Source organism: Podarcis raffonei, chromosome 2, assembly GCF_027172205.1.
Source record: "Podarcis raffonei isolate rPodRaf1 chromosome 2, rPodRaf1.pri, whole genome shotgun sequence".
Classification (NCBI taxonomy): Eukaryota; Metazoa; Chordata; class Lepidosauria; order Squamata; family Lacertidae; genus Podarcis; species Podarcis raffonei.
In genome coordinates, this window is record NC_070603.1 from 117,723,666 (window position 1) to 117,740,607 (window position 16,942).

Below are 16,942 nucleotides of genomic sequence, written 5' to 3' on the forward strand. Positions count from 1 at the left end.
GTCAATTCCTGGCCACTGCCCCCCCTGTAACTGATCCCTTGCTGCATTGAGGAGGGATCCTGCTAGCCAAAGGAGACATGTACTTAGTTGTGTATGTGCAGTTTACATTTGTAGTGTTCTAAATATGTACAAAGCAACCTTGCTGCGGGATGTGGATGAGGTTAACCCTTTCACTCTCATCCATGGTATCCGTTCAAATCTTTGAAGCTGCTGTGAGTATTTCAAGGGAAGGGTTTGATTGGTCTTTGGTTGTGGGACTTGGCAGTGAGCCCCTTAGGGCCTCGAGTCGCAGTTTTTAGGCCTTGGCAAGGTAGCCTTTAGTCTAACATCAAGTCAGGGGAGATGCATTCATGCTCCCTCCCCATGCGGCGGCGCTTGCAGGGCCCGTTAAAGGGCAAAACTGGGAGTCCCTGGCCCTAGAGCGGCGGCATGTAGGTCAAACTCCTGGGATGAGGTCGGTGGAAAGGCATGCTGTGTAAGTTTGCACTTTGCAGTCCCCTCTCACTGGACCTCATCTGCCTGCATATCCTCAGCCAGGCGGGCTGAGAGGGTTACCTGCCAAGGCCTGTGCCAAGTTTCCCACTTCTGAAGCTCAATAAAGTTGTGGCCAATTTGAACCCATACCCTGGTCTCTTGTCTCATCATTTGAGATAATGGGGTAGTTACCATAGACAGGGTTTAGCCCGTGGGCCCGCAAAAAACAACCACCAATTAATGCTATGCCTACTTTGGACCTGAGAATTAAAAAGAAAACCTCCCAGTACAGCCTGCACCACAAAAATCATGGATCCACGGCTTCCTTGCGACACTGTGGCCGAAAAACATGGTTGTCCACTACAGTGTGGTGTAGTGGTTAAAAGCAGTGGACTTGTAATCTGGTGAACCGGGTTCGCTTCCCCGCTCCTCCACATGCAGCTGCTGGGTGAGCTTGGGCAAGTCACACTTCTCTGACGTCTCTCAGCCTCACTCACCTCTCAGAGTGTTTGTTGTAGGGGAGGAAGGGAAAGGTGATTGTTAGCCGCTTTGAGACTCCTTAGTGTAGTGATAAAGCGGGATATCAAATCCAAACTCTCTCTTTAAAAGAGCTATAAAGATTATCAAATCCTACAAAGTACTGAGCGCAAATACAACATTGAATCACAATGGTACAAAATCACTCAGTAAGCTGACGTTATTAAGAGTTAAACAAAGGTTAGTGTACTAAATATTATTTCCCATTCTAGGTAGTTTGCTATAAGAGAAATACCAAAGATGATTATAAAAATCTAAAGCAAAAATTATTTTAAAATATGATTTCATTTCTAGATCAGACAGGATTTCTTTTACTATATATCTTTATCATACACACAAAGCTTCTATTTTGGGGCCATGGTGTCGCCAGGAAGCCATGGATTTGTGATTTTTGTGGTGCAGGCTGTGCCCATGGCCATGATGTGTGATTTGATGGTGAGTTAGGGGTAGCCCGATGCAGAAACCCTGAGGATCCCTTAGGATCCGTGCTTTGCTACCATGTTTTTGGCCACTGCAGCACCACAAAACAGTGGGTGTGTGATTTTTGTGGTGCTGCCTAGAGACTAAGATGTAGTCTAGAGTATCATAGTGGTTTTATTTTCTTTCAATATAAAAACCATAGGAATTCATGAGGATCCATGCCTCGGATCCATGTTTTTGTGGTGCTCCCTTATCCCAAAGAGCTGAGTTAAGTTTCGCTTTCTCTGTTTTCAGCCACTGGGAGTTTCCCTTCCTGGAAATGACTCAGTGATCACGTGTAGTAATACTGATTAATAATAATTGCCAAGATAATGCACCAGGCATTCCTATCTAGGGAAGGAGCTCCATAACTTGTCTGCCGCACCACAGATGGTGCCTTCTGCCAGGCCAGCCCATTGCTCCATCGAGGTCAATATTGCCTCCACTGACTGGCAGCTGCTCTGCAGGGTCTCCAGGCAGAGGGCCTTCCTAGCCATGCCTGCAGATATCCTGGCCAGGGATGATGGGAGCTGTTGTCTGAAGCAAACAGAGGGCCCCAGGCTGGCAATGCTGAAAGCGTCCTTTTCAATCTGAAGTTCTTTGCCAGCATGGTAAAAACGGATTAAGTCAAAATTAGCAACCAGATTTTTGGGAGTTCTCTTCACAGAATCAAATCCTGCTGTCCAGGGTGAGCCTGTGACTTGGATTCGGGAACTGAGTATTTGCCATCAAAAAGAATGGCCAGATTGACCAGGTAATGCAAACAGTGACCATTATCAGGTATCCTGGCAGACTGCCCCTTCAGTGATGTATGTATGATGTATTGGGCTGTGGATTTGAGCTTTAATAAAGATCACGCTTACTAGCTGTTTTGCTTCTCAATATTCTCTGGCTGGCCTCTGTTATTTTTCTCCTATCAATAGTGAACCTACATAAGGACTCTATACGGGCTCTAGGGTACCCCATAAAGGAAAAGGAGCAGTTTTTCCCTATCCCAAAGCCTATGAATGAAAATGTTACAATATGAATACCACAACTTACTAGGTGTGTGTGTTTGTGTATAATCAAAAGCATGGGAAGCAATCCAGAAGCATTCGCTGCTACTTGAGAAAACATTCACCAAATGCAAAGACCTGAGGACATAAAAAAAGAAAAAAAGATCACGTGGTGACTGAGTTTCTGAGTTATTTCCAGGAAGGGAAACTCCTGGTGACTAAAAACTGAGAAAGTGAAACTTAACTCCCGTCTTTGGCGAGGGAGCCATGGCTGCTGCAGAGGGTCACATCCAGAATCTTTGTGATGAAGCCACTTGCTCCATCTGCCTAGAATATTTTAAGGATCCAGTGATCATCCCAGAGTGTGGGCACAACTTCTGCCGGTCCTGCTTGATCCAGCGCTGGGGGGAATCGGAGGCAGCGGCTTCCTGCCCTCAGTGCAGAGAAACAGTCCAGAGAAGGGGCCTCATCCCCAACAGGCAACTGGCAGACTTCTTGCAATTAATCAAGATTCTCAGCGTTCAAGGAAGGAAAGAGGAAGAAAGAAAAGGAGGCGTCTGCGAGGAGCATCAGGAGCCCCTCAAGCTCTTCTGCAAAGTCCATGAAGCCCCCATCTGTGTGGTGTGTGACAGATCCAGGATACATGAAAATCACAAGGTGATTCCTCTGAAGGAGGCTTTGGAGGAATACAAGGTAGGAGATCCCTGGATCTTGAGGGGGAGAAATAGCTGTGGATTCTTCTTTTTAATTCTCAGGTCCAAATTAGGCATGGCATGAATTGGTGGTTGTTTATTAAGTTAAAAGCAGTCAAGGGGAAGCCTCAGGGCTCCTGGGATGACTGGGAGGAGGTTGACGTCTTTCTCTCTGCCAGGGACAACGGGATCTCCCTTGAAATACTCACAGCAGCTTCAAAGATTTAGTACCATGGGAGAGAGTGAAAGGGTTAACCTTATCCAAATCCCCCAGTAAGGTCGCTTTGTACATATTAAGAACAGATGTACATTGGACATACACAACTAAGTAAATGCTCCTGTGCCATGCAATGTCAATAATGCCACATATTAGTAATAATAACGAAATGAAGCTGCCCCTTTTGAGTTTGCGGAATGACCAGACAGCAATCTTCTGACCGAAGGAGCTACTTAGGTGGATTCTGGCCCAGCAAGAACTTCTTTGCCCAGAAATGGAAGAAGCTGTAGCACTTAAATCTCCCCTGGTGGTCCAAGCACACGTGGGCTCTGGCTACTGCAGAGAAAAGAACTGACAAGTAGCAGAAAACCTGAATTGCCATCTGACCCAATTAAGTGGCAGAGCAGTGGAGCCAAGAGGAAGGGTGGAAAAGCCCTAGGCTTCCAGAAGAGGGGTTTGGAATGGGAGAAGTTTTGAGAAGCGCTGCTCTATCCCTGTCTCTCTAGCCTCTTGGGCTGCCTTTGCTCTTCTCCAGACTAGTTTGTTGCGCTAGAAAACTTTCCCATCCCAGTTCTGCCGTGCTTTTCAACCCGTGTGCTGTGGCACCTGGGGTGCCTTGAATGATGCTCAGGGGTGCTGCTGGCAACACTGGCCTCTGTCCCTCTTTCCTTCCCTCCCTCCTCGGATGCCATAGCTGCCTCCCAAAGGCTTGCGCAGCTCTTTGTTGCAGCAGCCCTGGCTACAAGCTCCGCTGGCGAATGGTGCCTCTGGGGCTGGCCAGGGGGTGATGGCTGCCAGGAGCTGAGGCGGCCTCGGAGGAAGCAAGCAAACTGGCGAGGGGCCCTTGCTCTTGGGAAGGGACAGACAAGTCCCTGTGGGGCAGCGTGAGGAGGCACCTCTCTTTGGGACAGCTCAGAGACCAAGAGGAGGACTCCTAAGGAGAGGGGAGAGAAGAGGAGGCTGAGAGAAGGGAGGGTGTTCGAGAGGGTGTGGGGCTGCAAGCTCCGCAAGCAAGGGGTGGCTTAACTGGGATCCTGAGCCCCACAGGGACACCGCAGAAAGAAGGTAGTTGGTCCAGGGAGTTATGCACCCTCTAGACTCCAGTATACTACTTTGCTGTTATAGCAAGGTCACAGGGCGCAAGAAGCCAGCATACTATTCACCTGCTCTCTGTGTGTCTTAATCAAACCTGACTTTTTCTTTTTCTCTTTAGCGAGAAATCTGTCGCCACCTGGAGATTCTGAGGAAAGAGAGAGAGGAAATTCTGGCCCATCAAGCAGCCCTGGACAAGGAAAGCAAAGACCTCCTTGTAAGTGTCTCTCTTGTTACTAGGGAGGGAACAATCACTTGAAGAGTCGAGTCAGGACTGAGGAGGGATGGGGAAATCTGCCCATTTCAGCTTCTCCCCATTTCTCCTTTTTCCATATCAGTTTGTTTATTCATTTATTATTCTGAAAATGAATCAAATGTTAGGGTAGCTACTTCCTTGTATAAATATTTTGATATGTACTTTACCCTCATAAATACATTTTTGTGAACAAAATTGACCTGGCTGGGTCAACCTTGAACAATTCAGAGGTGTGAATTTCAAAGGATTGCTCTGTTTTCGTCTCCATAATTTTACAGCAATAGCAAATTAGGTAAATTCACTTTTGAATGCAGCTAATTTGAGTTTATTTCCCATTGTCGTTTATTATATGAATAGCAGTGAAGGAGAAGCCTGAGGACTTGTGAGCTGAGAGGGTGGAAGTAGGTCAATTCAAATCCTGATTTACCATCAATATTACTAAAGCGTTGTCTTTCTAAATGTACATTTTTACATCCCACATATCCATGGCTAGAAAAAAAATGCTCCTTGCTTTAGGCTGTAGCCCTCTGCAAAATAGAAGTCAACAGAAACAGCAATGGAGAGGGCCTCCCCTCAAAATAAAGGTTTACTTCTTTAGTAACTGGAGGTTTCATGTCTCTGAAAAATCAGAAGTGTCCTCCCTGTGGAATTCTCACAATTCTCTTCCTGATGTTTTGAAGGCTGAGCACCTTCCACATTCAGACCTCCTCTTTTCCTGCAGAAATTAACAGAAAAAGAGAGGCTGAAGACTGTGGAGAAGTGCAGAGAACTGCGCCAGTTCCTGGAAGAACAAGAAAAACGTTTGCTGACTCATGTGGAAGAGGTGGAGAAGGAGATAGCAGGGAGAAGGGATGAGCAGCAGGCCAGACTCTCCAGGAAACTCTCCTCTCTTGAGAGGATCATCCAGGAGATGGAGGAGAAGCGTCAGCAGCCAGCGAGTGAACTCCTGCAGGTAAGATGGTGGCAGGAACAGCCCAAGGCTCCAGGAAAAGGCTGCCCCTTTCATGTATGCAAGGAGTGCAGGGGCTGAGCTGATGGAGCCTCTAGACAGGTTGTAATGGACAGGAAGACCCAAGAGACCTGGGATGCTGAACTCACCTGAATGCAGACTAGAGATTCATCTGTGTTCTTGATGGAATGGGAGCTGATCTTCTGCTCTTTGCTGATGCTTTGTCTCCGAATGCCTTTCAGCTGTGGGGGGGCTTCGTCTAGGATGCATTCAGGGCTCCTTCCAACATGAGCCAGTCTCTTGACCAAGCTTCTCTTCCCATTCCCTCCGTGACTTCTGGGTTGATCCCCTTCCTCATGGATACAGATTGGCCCAAAATGGTGCTCAGTCACAGTGACCAAACAGCAAGACAGAGGGACTCATCCAGACTGCTGCTTGTCCCAACCCCTTTCCTCCAGGAAAACCCACTGTTTACTGCAGAATTAGAGCAAACCTCAGCCAGGTTTTCTCCAGACTGACGTTTGCTTTGATGTTGCACTAAGGAGCAGGTTTTTCCTGAGGGAAAGCGGCAGGGCAAAGGCAAAACCACTTGGACTTGTATTTTCTGGGCACAGGAAAGGGAGAAGTGTGGGCGAGCCCAAAGAAAGACTGAGCAGTTTTATTACCCCTTTGGAGGCATTTTATGCTGCAGGTGCTTTTTTAATTTCCAGGTGAAAAATAGCATTAATAAATAATAAAACTTCTATGGAAGACAATTTGGGACAGTGCCCTGGTAGGATTATCCTGTAGGCTTACTTACGTCTGAATTGGACAATGCAAACTGGATTAAAGTTATTAAATTATGGAATTGTGGAGAACTTGAAATCGGAACAATTAATAATTTCAGATTGGAAATGTTATGTACTGAAGTTCTCACCCTGGGCCAGCAGGGGGATACTGCAGATAGTTATGCAAATGAAGGATCGAAAGTGACGTTCAGTGATTGGATAGTTTGTATGCAAATGAAGGGTCGAAAGTGACATTCAGTGATTGGATAGTTTTAGAAAATGGCAACAGTTACATTGTTCTGGAGCTCTATATAAGCAGGCTGACTGAGCTCCTCAGTTCAGTTCTGTTCCAGCTTACAAATAAAGAGCTGCTTGGAAGAATTGCTGTGTCGTCTGATATGTTCGCCCACAACTTAACAGGAAAAATAAAAGCGGTGAGAAACCCAAACTGGCTAATTCCGCCATCCCTACCCCAAACCTTGGCATGTGCCAGGCAGACTGACATCCGAGGGGCAGGGTCTGAGGGGGTCTTCCTAGTGTGGCCTGTGGTGTGCAGCGAATTCCCTTCTCTTTTCCCCTCTAGGATGTGAGAAGGACCTTGCAGAGGTAAGTGGATCTGGCTCATTTCCATTAGCATCACTCTTTGAAGCTGAGATGCCAGAACCTCAGACATGGCCCTCCAGGGGCTGCAGGGGGGAGACTGTAGGACTCACTCCCTGCAGCACCTCACAGGTAAAAGTAGAGCTGAACTCCTCTGAATTTGTAGCCCCCCAATTCTCCCTCCAAGGTTCAAGGTCAACTGCCTCCTCCCTCCCTCCCCACATCACTTCACAAAGGGATGGGGGCTCTTTTCTTTCTCTTGAACTTTCTGCTCATGGACTTTTTGGTAATTTCAAACATCTAGAAGAGAAAGTGCCAAAGATGCTTGGGAAGAGCTTAGGATGTACCAACAGATTTCAATGTCCAAGTAGCATCTTGTCCAAGTAGCAGCCACCCAACTCTTGGCAGCTTTGGACATCACTCACATCCTCTGGAGAAGCTCAGGGAGGGAGGGATTGCAGGCATTCCACCTCAGGGGTTTGGTTCTTAAGTCCTGGCACCTTCCCAGAAAGCTGTTAGGGGGCAGCATTGTTGGAAGCCATGGGGGCCCTCCGGTGGTGTCGCTTGGGGTTACATCTTGTCCCTTGTGCTGTTTAGCATCCTTACGAAGCCACTGACCAGGGCTTGGAGGTGGGTGTCAAGAGATGAAGCTGAATCCTGAAAATTACCTGTTGCGAAATGAACTTCAACTTTGTTCATGTTATTGAAATCTCCTGCAATAATTAGGGAGATGGGGCCACAATGGGGCCATTCATTGTTTTTCTTTTCACCAGGTATGAGGAAAGAGAGAGTCCAGAGAAGCCACTGGCTTTCCCTCCAGAGCTGAGGCACAGGATCTTGGAATCCGGTGAACTAAATCGCCTTATGGAGAATACAATGAAACAATGGAAAGGTAATGAAAAATGGCTGCCAGGATTTCACACTGGGAATTCTGTTACTTCTTCAGAACTGAACATGCTAGGCTCTTATTGCATGGAATTGAGTAACCCCAGGATACCTTCCTTCTTGGTGCTCCAGCCTTCATTTCCTCTCCCCCAGAATGGCCCATGTATATTGTGATGCTGGATCCTGTAAAGAAAGCCTCAACCAGAGTGTAGAGCAAAGTCAGGATTTTTTCATCCCATGTGCATCTCTTTACAATTATACAAAACCTCCTTTTCCTTGTGGTTCCCTGTCTGCACAATCTGGGGTTGTCCTTTTGGAGGTTCTCCTGCTCTGAATTGAGTCAAAGGGCATTAAGAAGCCCCCAGTCCAAGAATGTAGAGCCCAATTTCAGGGACAAAGTAAGCTTGCTCTATGATTGTTGAGTTTTAAATCTTTAGTTATTTTCATAGATTCTTCCTATGATTTTCTTCTTTTTAATTATTTTTTGTACAATTCAATTAATATTTAATAATTGTACTTGAATTTAAGGATGCCACATTATAAAATGTTAGTTTTGTATGGAGATTTATCTCAGGTGGAATAATGTTGCCCTTACACTTTATATCTTTCTGCTTCCTCAGATGCTCTGTTATACAGAAAACCGATTCAGAAAGGTAAATTTCCAGGGGAGGAACAATTTCACAGGAGGGATAGGGACTGATAATTCATGGGTGTTGAACCGTCTGTTCTGCAGACTTTGGGACCCCCATCAATGGCGTCACTCTGGGAAATGATCCTCTAGTGGTGTTTGGGTTCTTTGTCGGTCCCAAGAATGAACTGGGCAGGAGGTTGAAGGCTTGGGTTGGGGGCAGAGCTTGTCCCTGTGAAGAACCTGCACACCAGTCTGAGTTAATTTTCCGCCAATAGACTATTATCTTGGTTTCCCCTTTAATTTTATAGATTTTGCTTTCTTTCATAAAATTTATATACTGCTTGATTGTGGGGAAAAGCCTCAGAGCCTTACAATATGTTACAAAAGCCCTTAAGGAGAATCCTGCAGGGTCAGTCCAATGTCCATCTTGTCGAGTTCTCATGTATAAGGAATAAGTGTGTTAAGAAGGGCACCCGCAAGCACCCAGTCCCTCCTCCGCCTCCTGCCAGGCTGGTCTCCCAGCAGCAGAGCCAAGGCCTGAGCCGCCTCTTCCTCAGAGTTTCAACCTCACCAGCCATTTCTCATGCTTCAGCCATCCCCATCTCCTCAGAGTTCCCACAGTTCTTTCGAGATCAGCCCTATTCCTTTTTTTGTAATTATATTTTATTAATTTTCCATACATTCATACCACATTACAATTTCTATTAAATTTTCCGTTTTTGACTTCCTTCGGCTTCTCTGCCAATCATCCAAATTCTAACTTCTTTAATTACACATTTCCAAATTTTGCTATTGCCTTTATACCTACCCCCCACTTCTATTTTGCCTTTTTACAATATTTCTTATACTGTTAAAGAGCTTCTCTAAAGGCCACTAACGTTATTCCATTATCACTTATACATTCCCAGTATTCAGCTAATTTTCCCCAGTCCTCGATGAACTTTTGATCTCGTAGATATCTGATCTTCCCAGTCAGTTTATCAAGTTCTGCATAGTCCATCAGCTTCATTCTCCACTCCTCCAACGTGGTATTTGTTCTTGTTTCCATTTCTGGGCCAGAGATCAGCCCTATTCCATGAGGGAGGACTCCCCATTGCACGAGTCCCTTGGAATTACAGGGTAAAGCTCTGCCGATTCTTCCTCTGCAATTTGGTTTGTCAGCATACTTGGAAATTCCAGTTTCAACAGCTTTGCCCCACCAGTTTACTTGGGGCAGATGTTGAACCTTTCTTCATCCATCCAGTTCAGATCCCCATTTCATTTGTGGATTTTGAATGATTGTATTCCGCCATTTCCTAGTATGGTTTACCATTTCTCATATTCCCATGAAATCATGAATTAGCAGAGTTTGAAAGGATCCCAAGGATCATCTAGTCCAACCCCCTGCAATGCAGGAATTACAGCTAGACACGTTAGTTGTCTTAATTACTTAGGCCTAGTGATATTACATTCTCAAGAATAATCTTTTGGAGAATATTTAACATCACTACTTAGGCCTATAGTTGTCGTCTTTGCATGATTTAATCTTTTGATTGAAATAAGGAAACAACAGAAGCTATGATATGGTGATGTTTTGTAAAAAAAGATTTATTTTTTAGCTATTGCATTGTAGCCTGTTAAGAATGTCTTTTTGCTTCCTCAGATGTTCAGTCATTCAGACATCTTCAGAGAGATAAATTTCACATGGAGACCCCAATTCGCAGGAGGGGGGGGGACTAGTGTTTCATGGTTGCCACGTGTCCTCTTTTTGTAGGTCCTCTACATTCATGATTGGGACGCGGGTGGCGCTGTGGGTAAAAGCCTCAGCGCCTAGGGCTTGCTGATTGAAAGGTCAGCGGTTCGAATCCCTGCAACGGGGTGTGCTCCCGTTGCTCGGTCCCAGCGCCTGCCAACCTAGCAGTTCGAAAGCACATCAAAGTGCAAGTAGATAAATAGGGACCGCTTACCGGCGGGAAGGTAAACGGCGTTTCCGTGTGCAGCTCTGGCTTGCCAGAGCAGCGATGTCACGCTGGCCACGTGACCCGGAAGTGTCTCCAGACAGCGCTGGCCCCCGGCCTCTTGAGTGAGATGGGCGCACAACCCTAGAGTCTGTCAAGACTGGCCCGTACGGGCAGGGGTACCTTTACCTACATTCATGATTAAAATTTCTCCCCTAGGTGGATTCTTAAAATTATAAAATTGGCAAATTGTCTCAAGTTATTTGGTTTGGTTTACAGTAAACCATTTACATTTTTCTAGTGCATTAGACTCAGATCTAAGGCACCCATCTAAGCTAGCCTAGAGCAGAGAATCACAACAGAGCAGCATCTTAAGCTAGCCACATCCTGTATAAAACCCTTCTCTTGTGGCTGAACTAAAAGGACGCTGGCTCAGCTACAAGATCTTGGAGAAGGAGTGTGGGAGGGGAAGAGTTAACACCCCCCCTGCCCTTAAGGAGAGTCCATATGTAGATGTTTAACAGTTTAATAAATTGTTCTGTGCCCACTTGTGTTCACAAAGCTGTGAACAGGAGCCCAAATACTTTCATGTGGCAAGCGAGGGAGCAATATGTATTATTATTATTCTTTTGTTGTTGAAATTTCAGAACATTGCTACTAGCAGTATATCACAGCTTTGAAAGCCTACAAAGAGTAGGGGTATTTAAAATGAGTGTCGTCATAGCGATCCATGGTTAAGAGTAGAAGTTGGCAAATGTGTCCTCTTTTTTGCTCTTCAAAATATGTCAACTCTACACTTGCCTAGCATGACTGGTAACTTTTTGAGTTATTCCCCCTTTCCCCCAGGGAACTAGTCTTATGGTATATATTAAATCCAAAAGAGAAGCATGGAATAAGCAGTCCTTTGTAAAATTGCCCTGCCACCTGCCTCTTCTTCCCTGGCGGCAAGGCCTGAACTTCCTTTTTTTTAAAAAAAATATATTTATTAAAATTTTCCAGATTTAATACAAAAAATCAAAAAAGAAAAAACAAAAAAAATTAAAAAACACATAAAGTTTACAATTCCATATTTTCAATACCATATTTCCCTGACTTCCCCACACCTCCCCTTCTTGTATTCCAATTCAAATTGTTAGTTCAACAAGTTCCTATCCCCAGTTTTTAACCTTTTTATATTTAATTCATTTTAGAAAAACCAATTTTAACTTATAGACATCCATATTTATACCTCAGTGCTGAAACCTTTTTCTCAAGTCGACCCAAATTCCCTTCCACGAATTCCCCAATTTTCATATTAATAACCAAACAAACAATAAAAAACAGATTATAATTGTACACCCTTTGGATTCCCAGACCCCACCACCCCCTTTCCCGGTTTCGATCCCCAGCAAATGTCCATCAGTCTTAATCTACTATCAGCCTGGAGATCTCACGTCCGAGGCTCTTAACTCTCTCTCAGTTCCTCTTTGCCGGTTTTTTTGATAGTCCTTAGTATTAAACACCAGATCTCGGAGGAGCTCTGTCCCAATAAGGTCCATGTTTCTTCCAGCCAGACCTCCATGCTTAAAAGTAGGGCCCAAAAGTCCAGTTGTCGCGAAAACTCCAGCTTCCACTTTAATCAAATTTGTAATCCATAGGTCTTCAGATCTCCACATAAGGAGATCTCTCCATTCTTCAATCTCCAATTCAAACCAGATTTTCATCATCCAGTACTTATTTTCCCTTGTAATCATCATGTCAGGCCTCTGGTTTATTTCTTATTTTCCTTTGTAAGCATCCTGTCAGGCCTCTGGCTCTTCTTTGTCATTTGCAAAATTACAGCTCCTCCTTCCTTCTCCTCAGGAACAACATATGTCTCCTTCTGTCCAGCTGCATGGGCTTCCTGAGTCAAATCCTTATCCAATTCAGTAATGTTATTTACTGTTAAGTTCAGAGTTGCAACATTTGTAGCCAAAACATCAATTTGGCCTTGTAACTTTCCCAAGAGAACAAAAACTCTGTCTAACCCAGCCTGAGTTTTCCCTCCTCCAGCCATTCTTGTAATGTCCCAAATCCCCCTCTAGAGGGATTTTGGTAACTTAGTATTCTTTCCAGTTCAAATCCAAAAGTCAGATTAGTTTGTATCAGTTGTTCCTTGTTTTCAACAAAATAAAACCAAATTGCAACAAATATATCCAGCAGAGACAGCAGAAACAAAGTTCTCTTTTTCCTTCTTGACACCTGGTTTTGACAGCTGTCAAACTCTTCTACTTCTCCTCAACAGGCTCTCTCGTGAATCACTCCCGGGTCCGGGGTGTGTGTGTGTGTGTGTGACACTTCGGCTCTCAAAATTAGCTCTTATCCTTCAGTAAAATTACTTATATTTATACTGCCAAATCGTGAAATTAATATCTTTTGTCCAATAGAAAAAAAAGAAGTTCTCTCGACCTTAGTTAACTAGTCCTTGCTTTAAATTTTTTACAAGACGGGGAGGCGGACTTCCTGTTTGCACCTTCCCCGATCGTACCAAATTCAAAAGAAAATTTCCTTGACAAGTCCAATTTCCGTACTACTCTCGGGTTGTTACTTTTAGAGTCCAATTGTTCACAAGAAGAAGTCAGCGCTCTCCGACCATGGCACGCGGCTTCACTCCACAGGAGGAGCAGTCGACTCTCAGCACCGCGCCGCTCACCCCGTCCCCCATTCCGAAGCCTTTAAAAAGGCTCCTTCGCAGGTCGGGGGGGCGCAAATGGTGCCCGCCGAGTCACCAGGTTCACAGGCTTCAGTGCCTGTGATTTCTAAGGGTCCCCGCGTCGCCGCAGCGGCAAGACCCAGCTCCTGTAGAGCCGATTCCCTTCGGAGCTCGGAGGGAATCCGCCATTAGCCGTTCGCGCTAACCCGGACTTCCAAGATGGTAGAGAGGAAGGAAAGACCAAGTGGGTGAGAGAGATGGAGAGCAGGAATAAACAGGCTCCCCACTTAATGTGATTTATAATTTTTATTATTATTATTATTATTATTATTATTATTATTATTATTATTATTAGAACAGGGGGGTCCTCATCTCCCAGCCCAACCCAGAGGTCTCCAAAGGCCAATTCCCACAGATATTATCAGAGGAAAGCAGCTTCTCTCCTCTCCTGCCTCCTCCAATTCTCCTCTCTTTCCCCTTAGATAACACAGAAGAGATGAGTAAAAGGGTTCCTGGGTGGTTTTTCCTCCTAGAAAATGCCTGGGTTGAGAGGAGGGCAGGAATAATACACATTGAATATAAGAAAGTGAAGGGAACTGATTTAAAAACCATCAAGGAAGATATTTATTCTGATGAGAGTCTGCAAGGAGAAGTCTCAGTCTAGCATGCGATACAAAGAAATCCCCTTGATCTGAAAGGGAATCTGGGGTTTTTGGGGTGTTTTTTATTTATTTATCAAGGTGTCCATTTCTGTCTCTTGGCTGACTCTGCATATTCTTCTCTTTCCCTCATCTTCTCCCCCACAGCAAATGTCACTCTGGATCCAGACACAGCCCATCCCAGGCTCATCCTGTCCGAGGATCAGAAAAGCGTGAGAAGGGGAGACAAACCTCAAGCCCTGCCTGATAATCCTGAGAGATTCAGTGACTGGCCTTGTGTGTTGGGACGTGAGGGATTCACAGCAGGCAGACATTTCTGGGAAGTCACTGTGGAAAGTGGGGAATGGTGGGCTTTGGGGGTCGCCAGGAAGTCTGTGGAGAGAAAGGGCATCTTCCCCTTAAGGCCTGAGAGAGGGATCTGGGCTGTGGGGAAGAGGGGAGAGAAGTACTTGGCCTGCACCTCCCCTGATTCCTCTCCTCTGTCCCTGAGTGAGGAGCCCAGGAGGATCCGGGTGACTCTGGACTATGAAGGGGGACGTGTGTCTTTTTCTGGCGCTGACTCAGGAGCAGAACTCTACACGTTCTCAGGAGCCTCGTTCTCTGGAGAGACCCTCCTCCCTTTCTTTCGTCTGGATGACTTTGAAACCCCCCTCATTATCTCCTGAGGAGACTAAATCTGCCTCTCAGGCCCAGCAGGAGTTTCTCTCCAGACCAGAGTGACTGACATAAAACCATTTACCCGCCAAGAGCAGGTTGGGCAGTTTTCCAAGGGCCCTTTGAGAGGATTCATTCCAGTCAAAATCAGCAGAAATAACCAAACAAAAATGCTTTGCTCTTGCTTTGCATTTTCCTTCCTTTTCCCAGAATTCCCTCTGCAGCTTACTTCTTAAAGAGACAGTCACACTTTTAGGAGTCCTAATAAATTTTCTCACCTTCAGTCTTGTTTTCCTTTTGAGGTGTCTGATTTGGCAGAGGACAAGACTCTTAATCCCAGGGTTGTGGGTCTGAGCCCCACGTTGGGCAAATGTTCCTGCCCAGGGGGTGGGACTAGATGACCCTCAGGACCCCTCACAACTCCGCAATTCTAGGAAACCTTCCTCTCACCACAATACCTTATGCAGCTGTGAAAATGCATGCATCGTTGGATTAATAGAGGAGTATAAAATGAACCCCTTCACCCAAGTCAGGCAGGATAGCTCCTTGCTCTGGAGACCTCAGATGGGAAGAAAAAGAGAAAAAATTTGAACAGGGCGTCAGCTTCAAATGCCCTCTGCAAATACAGCCTCGCCATCTCCATGTTGGGATACTTCAGAGGCTTCAGGGAGCTTCAGAGGCTTGGAAAAACTCCATTCCAGCTCTTTATGTGAGCCGTGAGTCTTTTTCACTTCAGAGACTCCTTATCTTGGCTCCCATTAATCTTGAGGCCTGCTTGGCTCGGCTCCCAGGCCAATTAGCCGCCGGAGTTCAAAGAGGCTGCCGCGGCAACAGAAAAGCCTCATTTGGTTTCGCTTTTCCCACACATACCTCAGCAGTCTGTCGCAGTCTTACTCTCCTGTAAGTGCCGTGAATCTGGGCCCGAAACCTGTTGTTGGGATACTGCCAGGGAGATAAAGTCCATCATGACTCCACGTCGTCTCCAGACGTCCATCAATCTCCCGTAGACAAGCAGTATCAGCAAATAGCGACACGAGCTTCCAGAAAACAGATTGCCACATTCCTGGGCTCATGCACACTCTATCAGCAGATAATGCACAGCAAAAGTCGCACTCAGGAGAGCATTATTTACAAGTTTTATTCAGCGTTGATCAGAACAAAAAAACATGACTGCCTGCTTCAGTGTCTCCGACACACACACAGAGAGAACGAAAGCAACAGAAAAACATAAACATCCTGTGAACAGGAAATACGCAGACTGTGACACAAACATCCTGCTCCCTTTTAAGGTGGAACGGAAATATCCTAACACTCCACATGTTGTCAGAAGTAAACCTTCTTGCATTGAGTGGGGCTTCTCCTCAGTTAAATGTATTTTGAGTGGATGCATTAACGTTCCTTATTTACAGCCTGGATTCTGTATATTGGGGGCATCAAATGGGGTGTCCTCTGGATAATGCTGGACTCCAGCTCCCCTATGACTCATTCAGCATGGCCAGGGGTCAGAGAGGATGGGAATTGCAGTCCGGCAGCTTCCAGAAGGGGCCCCATGGGCTGTACTGCCCTATACATTCTGCAGGGCACCTTCCCTGTGTTCCTCAGCCCCACCCCAAATACACAGTGCTCCCCCAAGGAGTGTCTTTTCAGCACCAGGTGCATCTGATTTCTCTCCTTAGATACTAAGAGCTAGAACAACACATGCCTGTGGAATTGACCCCTCTCAAAGATCAGGCAGGACTCACTCTGGCTCCACTATCAGGGCCACTGACTACTGACCGCTGCAGCCTGCTCTCCTTTCCCTGCGTTTTCCATGGGGTGGTGGCACATGATGGAATAAAGACACCTTCCCCCCACCTGCCTGAGCACCACCTCCCCTTCCACCATCCCCTATATGATGTTGGCCTCCTTTGTGTGTCATCGTACGTTTCCCTGTGAGCCTCCACTCACCCCGTGGAAGGACACAAAAGTGTCCCATTTGGTCCAGCACCCAAGAAGGGCCACCCAGACGCCTGTGGAAAACCTGCAAGCAGGACCAGAGAGCAAAAGCAGCCTTGCCCCCCCGCAGCCTCCAGCAACCGATCTTTACAAGCATGGGAGCCAACTTGAATAAAAATATTTTTGGTGGGGGGAGCAGATAAGCCCTAATCCTCTCACCTTCGGCTTGGTTTTATCCCTCGGTCACCTCCAGCACCTTCCCCTGCTCCTTGGCGGTGGCACGCACCCCTTTCCCCGGGCACCCTGAGCTGGGGGTCTGGCCCAATGCCCACCCCCACTGCTGACAGGCAACACCACGCAGCCCCTTCCACACCATCCTTGGTCAAAAAAGCAGCCCTCATTACAAATGGCAGGGGCCAAAGGCCACATTGGGAACCCCAGGGAGAAGCTGACTTGAGTGGCCATTTTGCCTAGAATGGACAATGCCCCCCCCAAAACACACTCACACACACACAAATGTTGGCTGTGTCCC

General features: G+C 46.1%; 1 protein-coding gene across 2 annotated transcripts; it reads left to right on the top strand.

Moving 5' to 3' along the window:
- Nucleotides 1–2,729: 2,729 nt before the first annotated feature.
- LOC128409267 (E3 ubiquitin-protein ligase TRIM41-like) lies at nucleotides 2,730–14,758 on the top strand. 2 transcript variants are annotated; one of them, XM_053379603.1, is made up of 7 exons: nucleotides 2,730–3,158; nucleotides 4,588–4,683; nucleotides 5,444–5,674; nucleotides 7,022–7,044; nucleotides 7,812–7,930; nucleotides 8,544–8,576; nucleotides 13,969–14,758. In XM_053379603.1, the coding sequence occupies exons 1-7, from the start codon at nucleotides 2,733–2,735 to the stop codon at nucleotides 14,484–14,486; spliced, it is 1,446 nt and encodes a 481-aa protein (XP_053235578.1). In that variant the 5' UTR covers nucleotides 2,730–2,732; the 3' UTR covers nucleotides 14,487–14,758. The 2 variants fall into 2 exon arrangements, with proteins under 2 accessions (XP_053235578.1, XP_053235580.1); XM_053379605.1 differs by lacking the exon at nucleotides 8,544–8,576.
- The last annotated feature ends 2,184 nt before the right edge of the window (nucleotides 14,759–16,942 follow it).